This window comes from Spermophilus citellus, assembly GCF_964194105.1.
Source record: "Spermophilus citellus genome assembly, chromosome: 2".
NCBI lineage: Eukaryota > Metazoa > Chordata > Mammalia > Rodentia > Sciuridae > Spermophilus > Spermophilus citellus.
Window position 1 is genome coordinate 6,796,227 of NC_138183.1, and position 10,069 is coordinate 6,806,295.

The window sequence follows — 10,069 nt, forward strand, 5'->3', positions numbered from 1 at the left end:
GCCTTTCTGGAAAGGGCCTGCTCCACAGAAGGCACATAAGAATTGTCCCTATTGTCATTAGTTAGAAGAGAAGCAGTATAGAACTGGTGGTTAGGAAGCTCAGGGTCCTCTCAGAACCTGGGCCCTCAGCCGCAGGCAGGTCCTCAGCTCCCTGGGGCGGGCCTGGGTGCTTCTCCATCCGAGATCAAAATTCACCATCCTTGGGTTTCCCCCATCAGTGTCTGATTGAGGTGGCTGGGCGTTGCGCGAGCATTCCCAAAGCCCTGGGCCCAAAGAGTCAGGAAGTCATTCTCTGCGGTGAAAGATACGTCCAAACCTCTCTCCCTCGAGAGGCCCCCAGTATCAAGCAGCGGCCCCACAAGCCTCTTGCAGAGACCTTGGCTTCCCCTGGTCACCCGGGGGCCGGCAGGTGAAAAAGAGAAGGCGCCCAGTGCCCGTCAGTTGGGGAGCCGCGCGCACCTGCCGCAGGTGAGGCCCAACCGTGCGGAAGGAGGAGGAGCCATGGTCGCTGCACTCAGATGAACAACCCCCAGCACCAGAAAGCTAGGTAAGGAAGCTGCGGGCTCCTGCGTGGCCGCTGCGAAGCGACGCATGTTGCAGACCGCAACCCCGGCGGCTCCGAGTCCCGCGCGGTGCGGCGGCCCCAGGAGAACATTCGAGGCAGCGGCGGCGTTGGAGGCCCGGGGTCCGTTCGGTATTTGAATAGCACAAAGGAACCGCCTTGGTCTGATTGGCCAGCCGAGTGGCCCCGGGGCGGGCAGCGCCTGTCACTCGGGAAGCTCTGAGCACTTCTATTGGCTCATCAGGTGTGAGGCGGGGCTCGGGTGCTCAGCTAAATAGCTGGGGCCGGGGCCGGCAGAGGCTCATTGCTTTGGCGCCGTCTGGGGAGCGCGAGCCTGCGGGTGGCGCGCAGCGCATGGTGGTGGCTCCTTTCGGAGCGCAGCCGACCCGCTGACCTGGGCTCCGTTCCCCTGCCCGGCGCGCCCGGGCGACCTTCTTGAGACAGAAACAGCAGCAGCATTAGCAGCAGCGGCGGCGGCTGCTTTGCCGCCGCCGTCTCCGCGGGAGCATGGAGTGCGCCCTGGACGCCCAGAGCCTGATCAGCATCTCCCTGCGCAAGATCCACAGCTCCCGGACCCAGCGCGGCGGCATCAAGCTGCACAAGAATCTCCTGGTGTCCTACGTGCTCCGCAACGCGCGCCAGCTCTACCTGAGCGAGCGCTACGCCGAGCTTTACCGGCGCCAGCAGCAGCAGCAGCAGCAACAGCAGCAGCCGCCCCACCACCAGCACCAGCACCTCGCGTACGCAGCGCCGGGCATGCCGGCCAGCGCGGCCGACTTCGGCTCGCTCCAACTTGGCGGCGGCGGGGACGCGGAGGCGCGTGAGCCGGTCGCCCGGCACCAGCTGCACCAGCTCCACCAGCTCCACCAGCTGCACCTCCAGCAGCAGCTGCACCAGCACCAGCACCCAGCGCCCAGGGGCTGCGCGGCGGCGGCGGCCGGGGCGCCCGCGGGCGGCGCGGGGGCGCTCTCGGAGCTGCCCGGGTGCGCCGCGCTCCAGCCGCCGCACGGCGCGCCCCACCGCGGGCAGCCCTTGGAGCCGCTGCAGCCGGGTCCTGCGCCGCTGCCGCTACCGCCGCCTGCGCCCGCCGCGCTCTGCCCGCGGGACCCTCGCGCCTCAGCCGCCTGCTCTGCGTCCTCCGCGCCCCCGGGGGCGGCCCCTCCGGCCGCCGCCGCCGCCTCCCCACCAGCCTCTCCGGCCCCCGCCTCTTCCCCTGGCTTCTACCGGGGCGCGTACCCGGCCCCCTCGGACTTCGGCGTGCACTGCAGCAGCCAGACCACCGTGCTGGACCTGGACACTCACGTGGTGACCACGGTGGAAAACGGCTACTTGCACCAGGACTGCTGCGCCTCCGCCCACTGCCCCTGCTGTAGCCAGGGCGCTCCGGGACCGGGCCTGGCGTCCGCCGCGGGCTGCAAGCGCAAGTATTACCCTGGCCAGGAGGAAGAGGACGACGACGAGGAGGACGCGGGCGACCTGGGGGCCGAGCCCCCCGGGGGCGCTGCGTTCGCCCCCTGCAAGCGCGCCCGCTTCGAGGACTTCTGTCCGGACTCGTCCCCGGACGCGTCCAACATCTCAAACTTGATCTCCATCTTTGGCTCGGGCTTCTCCGGGCTGGTGAGCCGACAGCCGGACTCCTCCGAGCAGCCGCCGCCGCTCAACGGGCAGCTGTGCGCCAAGCAGGCGCTCGCTAGTCTCGGCGCCTGGACTCGAGCCATTGTCGCCTTCTAGGGACCCCGGAGGGCACGGGGACCCGGGGGCCCCGCGGGGCTGGGGCCAGACAAAGACTCGGCCAAGGGGCGAGAGGAGGGAGCGAGCGGGCGCCTGGCCACTCGGGGCTGAGCTGGGGGCGACCAGGGGGAGGCAGCTGATGTTTTATAAATTGTAAAATAAAAAAAAGAAATCTAAATTCTTGGACTTTATTTTTGCAGAGAGAAAAGCGCCTATTTAAGTATGCTTTGTGTTTCTCCTACTCTTTTTCCCCCTTCTTTTTATTGTAGTGATTGCAGTGGTGTTTAGCAAGGAGCCTGCCACGTGAGGGAGGGCTGCTGCCCGGAGGAGGTTCCGGGCAGCCGGGGGCGAGGCAGGGCGCCCGGGCCGCAGGGGCGCGCCGGGGGCGCAGCGCAGGAAGGTGCGTAGCCGGGGACGCTGATTCCAATCAGTTGTCAGACCCGGGAAGCCCCACGTTCCGCTCTCCTGAGTTCCTCCGTGGCGTGAGGAATGGGTCTTGTGAAATCCTGAGCAAAAAACAAAGGCAAACTCAGTCTCCAAAAGGGACGTTTGGGTCACATTTCCTCTCTGGGGGCGGCCTCCAAAGTTCTCAAAATGAGAAGGCAGAAATGAAAACACTTCAACTTTTTTTTTCTTTTCTTCCCGGGGCGGGTGTCTTGAGCCCCTCCTCTCCCCGCCCCTCTGGCTCTGTTCTTCTCCCCTCCTCCACCCGTCTCCTGGACTCGGGGGTGGCGCGGGACACCCCAACACTCTTGGACACTGTTTGGGGAAGGGGTGGGGGGCGAGCACGGCGGACTACATTTCCCATCATGCCCAGCATTGCGGTCCTCACTAAACAAAAAAGGAAGTCGATTTCTTCACCTGGATCCCGGGCGGCCCCAGGGGAGGGAGGGGCCGGGACCGCCGACTGCGTTGGAGACTTTTCACTAAGTTCCTGGTCAGCTGTGGTGTTTGTGTGTGTGCTGCTAAGTTGCACTGTCCTGGTTCAGTCTTAGGTTGCATTTCATGAAACCAGCATTGTTCGAGCCTGTGAGAACCCTGTCTTGTGTCTTCAGCTCGATAGATTTTGTTTAATTTAAATCCTTTTGTTGTAAAAAGGTGGGGTTCTTCTGCAGCCCCTCTGGTTCTCTGCCATCAGCATCATGCGGACTCCAAAACAAGTCGCCAACCCTCCCTTTCTCGGCCCTTCTCCCTCGTCCTTCTGTATTTTTGTGCATACTGAATTGTATATCACCGGATAAAACTGTTCAGATTATTTGTTTAAATTTATAATCTTAATAAAAAGTCGACTGTAGAGTATGGTGGTGCCTTGTTTTCGTATGGGCCTGGGGTCAGCCGGGAGGATAGAGGGAGGTGGGAAACACACACACACACACCCAGGCAAACCCCAGCTCTCCAGGGCCTGGGCGGGCGGGATCTGCCCACATCCGCAGGGCTAGGGGTGGGAGTGGGAAGGGGAAGAGGAATGGTGTTATTGGGGGGGATGAAGCCGGTGCCGCGCGCCTCCTGCCCACCCCCTCGCCTGCGGGTCCTGTCCCCCATGGGAACCGGCCGCCCCGAGGTCTCCTGCAGGAAACCTAGCCAGCCTCCAGCCGGTTCCCTGCGCAGCCACGGGTGAAGGGCCTAGTCGGCCTCAAGTCTGAGCTTTCCGCAGTGGAGGGACGCGGAGGGGCTTCTGGGCCACCCACAATCCCCACCCTGCGCCTCCGCCCGCACGTCCGCATGTCTCGGCTGCAACTTGGGAAGTTTTTTTCCTTTTCTTTTTTCCTTTTTTTTTTTTTTTTTTAAGTTGAGTTTGTTATCACTGCTCGGTGCCACTTGGTGGTGTGCTGGCGGCGTCTCCCTCCCTCCTCGCGCCCCTCCCTTCTCCTTCTCCTCTCCTTTCCTCCCGCCTCTCTTCCCTCCCCAGTGGATGGAGGCAGGAAGGCTCCAGGCGCGCGCTCCCCTCTGACCACCTACGGAATGACCTCAGAGTGGGAGAATGTGCCAAGGCCCGGAGGAAGCTCGCGTTCTCCCCACTGGAACCAAATTCACATCTGGAACCGCGGCTCAGGCCTGGGGGCTCGCGGGGTGGTTCCAGCTTTGCAAAGAAGGGATAGGCAAGAAAGAACAGGACGGGGGGGGGGGCGGGTGGTAATAAGCAAAGCAGCAGCCTGCTTGCTGTTTGATAGTGCTTCTGTCGGTGTCTCTGTCTCCCCAAAGCCCTCGCTGGCTCGCCCCCGCGCTCCCCTTTCCTGCACAAGCCTCCCAGCCACCGGCAGGACCGCTCGCGCCCCCCACCCAGCCTTCACGCCTCCCGCAGCGAGAGGAGGGGCTGCTGCCAAGACAGCCCAGCCCAGACTCCGAGAGGCGAACACAAGCCAGTCTCGGGGGAAGGCTCGGCTCTGGATCCCGGTGTCGATCGAGGCGAAGTTCTCGGGGACACTCTCTAGAACGCAGGGGGCAGTGAAGGTCCGTGACACGGGTGGGGGGAAAGAGGGAGGCTCTGGAGGCGTGAGTTACTGGGAGGAGGAAAGGCACCTTCACACACACACACATACACACACACACACCCCAGGGCTGTTTCCTCGGCCTCCCACGGGAGGAGTCTGAAGCTGCTGAGGAGGGGGAACAGTGCGTCTTCACCCCTCCCCATTTTCCCCCTGCAAGTCCAAGGAAATAGCTGTTGGATGCACGGTTTTGATTCAATCCACCAAGCCAGTTGCCAGAGCTCCCCCTAGCGCCCTTCTAGGGCGCTGCAGCGGTTGCGGAAGGGAGTGGGCGAGGCACAGCCGGGGGCGGTGGGGCTGCTGGGGGTTGCTCCGCGCTGCACCCGGGCGCCACACAGCTTCTTCACCCAGCCCGGGCGAAAGCCGGGGCCGGAAGCCGCTGCTGTTCCCACTCCAGGTCCGCGATGAGAAGGGCACGTGGTCGGTCGCCTTTGTTGAGAGCGCGGTGCTGGGCACAGAAAGCCTTGCGGCTTGGGAACTCCCGCACCGGCCCTGGGATCCCTATGGCAAAGAAGTGTCAGTGGTGGGATGCGACACAGGAGCCTTAAAAACCGCTGAACACCAGATTAGGGTGCTCCTGCCAACCACCTCCCCACCAGGTTTTTTGAGCTTCAGCTCAGACAGCTGGGCACATTGGATCTAGGGAAACCTGAAGCTGGGTGTGGAGTGCTGGGAGCCCCCCAAGAGAGGTGTTCTCCCCTTTTATCTTACTAGAGCCCAGGGACCTTGGGTAGTCACCCAAAGGGTTAATGCCCTGAACATAATGCGTGACCCAAAACAAGCCCCTTGGCAACCTACCAGCACGCTAAGACATTCCACACAAGCAGAGCTCGGCACAGCCCTGATACTATGCTGGGCTCCGCACCCACAGCTGGAGCTGGCCAAACGCACTGTCTCCAACACACCATGCTCCAAGCATGCAACATGCAACATGCCGGCCTTGAACATCCAGAGAGACTAAAGCTCCCAAGCATAGCACACAGAAACACTGGCTCTGGGAGGGGCTGAGCGTGGATGGTGCTGTCAGGCCGCGGCATCCTCTGAAAGTGCTGGGCTCAGGCAGACAGAAAACCCAGAAATCCAACCAGGTCCACAGACAAGCCCTTCTCCCTCCAGCAAAGAGACCAGCTGGACCCCATGAGAGCCCGCAGGCAGGACTTTGAGTGCTGCTGGGGAGCTGGGGGATTGGAAGAGGCTGGAGGCTCCTGGGAATGTGGAGGGGAAGCTTCCAGAGAACCGCAGCGTAGGAAGCCAAGAAGCCCCTTGTTCTCTCAGGTTGACCAGCTCCCCCTACACACTTTCCAGCTCCTAGGACACCACAGGGCCTGCTGCCCTTGATTCATGGTTCAGGGCTCAGTCAGGCTCTAAACTGCAGTCCCAGCAAAGCGGAGCTGCTGGGATGACAGCCAGTGCCTTGAAATACTGCAGGCTGCCTCAGGAGAAGCCAGGAGCTGGGGATGCCCTAGGATCCCAGAATGGCCACTGGCACTGAGACCTGAGCCTTGGGTGGTGCATGTGTGGGTATGTGTGTGTGTGTGTGTGTGTGTGCTTGTGTCCCTCTGGCACAGTGCAGACACACCAGGAGCTGTGTCTTGGACACATTTACAGAGTGTCAGCTCGGTGCCCAGCCCATGCAATACACTAACTGTCCACCATGAACAGTGACTAAGAGCAGCAAGTGCCTCTGCATGCATTAGTTCATTTAATTTACCCCGTGACCCTCGGAGGTAGTTAGCATCCGTATTTTAGAAATAAGAGACTTTGCCCAAGATCACACAACTAAGAGCCCAGCCTCTACCTGGTGGGGCTCACAGTCTAGTGGGGAAGAATCTGAAACCTTATGGTACAAGCTGGCAAATGGCCCTGATGTTATTTAAATGGTCATTTTGAGAATTGCCAGCTGAGCCTAGGCTAGATTCTGGGATCTGGTCATGCCTGAACTAGCAGGTTGAGAGCAGTGCAGCACCCCTTAATGTTTCAGGCTCCAAATTTCAGGGACAAGGGATAGAGAGACACAGGGCAGTGGTGTCTGTATGCTGCCCCATGCCCATTTCTGTGTCCATCAAGACTCCTGTGTGGAAGGGGACAGCAGCGTGACTGGCATGAGCTTAGGCAAAAGGGGGGAGTTTCTTGGCTCATGCACTAAACCGTACAATGGGCAGGTGCGCACCTGGCTTCAGGCACAGCTGGATCCAGGCACAAATCTTCTGCAGAATGCTCTCTCTCAGTCTCCTGTGATTTTCTTCTCTGAACTTGAGCTCCCCACTCTTCCTGCAGACCAGCTTCTCTATACAGCCGCAGGAAGCAGCTCTGGCCTCCTACCTCACAACTTTACTGCCCAAGAGAGACTGTTTTCTTCCCCAATTGCTAACTCAGAAAATCTGAGAAAAAAGACTGTCCCAAACCTAGGTCCCATCCCAAACCTATGACCAGGCTGAGGGGCAGTTGGCTCACCCTACTGGAAGCTTCATGGGCAGGCAATGGTGCTCTCAGAAAAGAATGGTACCAGGTGACAGAGCAGGGTTGTCCTCCAAAAGCTGCAAGCCAAGGACTTGGGGAGACAGAGGGCTGCCTCAGGCCCTGAACGGTGCCCGCAGCTCTGGAAGGAAGCTTCTCCTTGCTCTATGCCTGGACACCTGCTCCCTCCAGGGTTTGCCACCCAGGGGAGGGCGGGTGAAGCCCCCAGGACAGGGGACTAAGTTTTCCAGCAGGCTCACCACAGGGATCTCAGCAGGAGCCACCCTCAGGGGACTTAGAGCAGGGGACATCCATGGAGGTCAGAGTGGAAGAATGTGGCTGGTACCTCATAGGTGGCTCCTCTGGGGACTTTCAGATGGACCTGGGATAGGCTTTTTTTTTTTTTTTTTTTAAGAGAGGGAGTGAGAGAGGAGAGAGAGAGAGAGAATTTTTTTTTTTAATATTTATTTTTTAGTTCTCGGCGGACACAACATCTTTGTTGGTATGTGGTGCTGAGGATCGAACCCGGGCCGCACGCATGCCAGGCGAGCGCGCTACCGCTTGAGCCACATCCCCAGCCCCTGGGATAGGCTTTGAGGGGAAGCCAGGTGCCAGCCAGCAGGGTGGAGGGGACAGGGCCATACAAGCCAACATGGCCACCTTTGGTTGGGACCTGGGGACCTCTGGGGTCTATTTACATGTTCAGATGAAAAAGACTCACACTGTTGGAACGGCATTCCTCGGCAGTGTGATTCGAGATGACCATCCTGCACCGGCTCTCTAGGCACTGTGGTTTGTTCCGGGGGCTGGGCCTTAACTACACCCCAGCCCTGCACCCTGTTCTTGTTAAAAGAAGTGGCAGACAAAAACACAGGCCTGGGCTGGGGTGTAGCTGGTGGCCAGGGGCTCACCCAGCATGTGTGAGGCCTGTTTGATCCCCAGCATATTAAAACCCATCCTCACACGAAGCAACCAGACGAAGCACCAGCCCTTCTCCAAGGGCTGTGGCAGGGCCTTCTGGAGGGAGCCTGCTCATCCTTACGGCTGACCAACGTCCCAGCTCCACAGTCCTACCCATCAATCATCGCAGGACAATTTGCTTAGAGCTGCTAGATGACCTGGCGAGGTGGTGCAGAAGAGGCAAATGAGCCAGGGAGATCTTTTCAGCAGCTTGGGCAGAAGCTAAAAAGGAAGACGTGAAACTCCATAGAAGAGCCATGAACCAGGCAGCCAGAGACCGAAGGCAGGTCCCGGCTCAGCCTAAGACTCACCTGAGATGAGTCACCCCCTGAGCAGGCCCACATTCTCTCCTCTGTAAAGCTGCATGAGAGGAGAGGTAAGGCCCTGAATCAACTTGGATGCTTTGGAAGTCAGAAATGCAACCATGGCTTCCAGCCTTCTAATGACCTGAGCCTTTTCGTCCAAGCAGATTAAGTGCCGATTGAATACCAAATTCTACAGCTACCTACAAGCACGGACATCTGCCTCCCACTTATGCATTCAATAAACACTCATTCATTCAAATATGTTTTGCATGCTTAAACATGTCCAGCATTGTGCTGGGCATGAAGGACGCAGACACACAAAGGGCTCTGACCTCATGGAGTTTACACTCTAGTGAGGGAGGCAGACAGTAACCAAGTAAACCAGCTGGGCATGGTGGCCCATGTCTGTGATCTCAGGGACTTAGGAGGCTGAGGGAGGAGGATCACAAGTTCAAGGCCAGCTGGGGCAACTTAGTGGGACCCTGTTTCAAAATTTAAACAACAACAACAACAACAAAATTTTTTTTAAAGTATATTTTAAAAGAGGTTGAGGATGTAGTTCAATGATAGATCACTTGCCTAGCATGTTTGCAGCCCTGAATTTGATCCCCAGTATTAAAAAAAAAAAGTGAACCAAGGAACATTTAGAAAAGTGATACAGAAGAATAAAATCAGGGCCAGGGGAGGGGGTGGGATAACTTTGGATTTGGTGATTATAGTAGCTGGCATTTTAGCTGAGGCCTAAATAAGTCAGTATGGAACAGGCCATGCTGCATTAACAAATTAATCCTCATTCTCAGAGAATTAATTCAACAATGAATTATTTTCTTTTTCTTTGTACAGTGCTGGGGATTGAACCTAGGCCCTTGCGTGTGTTAGGCAAGTGTTCTACCCTGGAGCTACCCCCTCAAAGATTCATTTCTTGACTATGCAAAGTCCATGCTCTGGCCTTCCATGCAGTGACTCAGCAATTCTGGCTGCTCCTATCTCAACACCACCTACGTGGCAGAGAGTGAGAGCTAGGTCCTGCAAGGGCTCTTTATGGCCTCGGTCTGAAAATGATTCTCCTCACTTACACTCGCAGCTCATTGGCCCCTGCCTAGCTGCAAGGGGACTGGGAGGAAGGCTGAAGTGCATGTCAATGAGCACCCGAGACCTCTATCACACCAGTAGAACAAACAGCAACCAAAGCACCTTCCTGGCAGAAGGAAGAGAGGGGGCAGAGACAGGACAGAGAGGAAGGCAGGGATGGGTCCAGCCCTGTCACTGTGGGAGGTGTTTCCTAAGCACAGAGGGTGAGCATTCATCTGGGGCCCTGGACAGACAGGGATTTGGGTCCCAGCTTACCCCCAGGACCACAACGAGGGGCTGTGGGATTGAGGTTTCTGAGACTCGGTCTCCTGGGAGAGCGTTGGGTAACTCTATGGTGGCCTGGGAAGGGGCCTGCCTGAGCAGCCTGACGCCCAACACGCTCTCAAGAGGCGGCAGCTGGAGGCTCCGGCTCTTCCTTCCTTTCCCAGGTTGGGGGAGGGAGGTGCCGAGGGGCAGGGTGGGGACAAGGCAGC

The 10,069-nt window shown here is 58.6% G+C and overlaps 1 protein-coding gene across 1 annotated transcript; it reads left to right on the forward strand.

Moving 5' to 3' along the window:
* The first annotated feature begins 862 nt into the window (after positions 1 to 862).
* IER5L (immediate early response 5 like) lies at positions 863 to 3,593 on the forward strand. Its single transcript, XM_081280490.1, has one exon. It carries the CDS (start codon positions 1,070 to 1,072, stop codon positions 2,291 to 2,293), a length of 1,224 nt encoding a protein of 407 aa, XP_081136616.1. The 5' UTR covers positions 863 to 1,069; the 3' UTR covers positions 2,294 to 3,593.
* Positions 3,594 to 10,069: the final 6,476 nt, after the last annotated feature.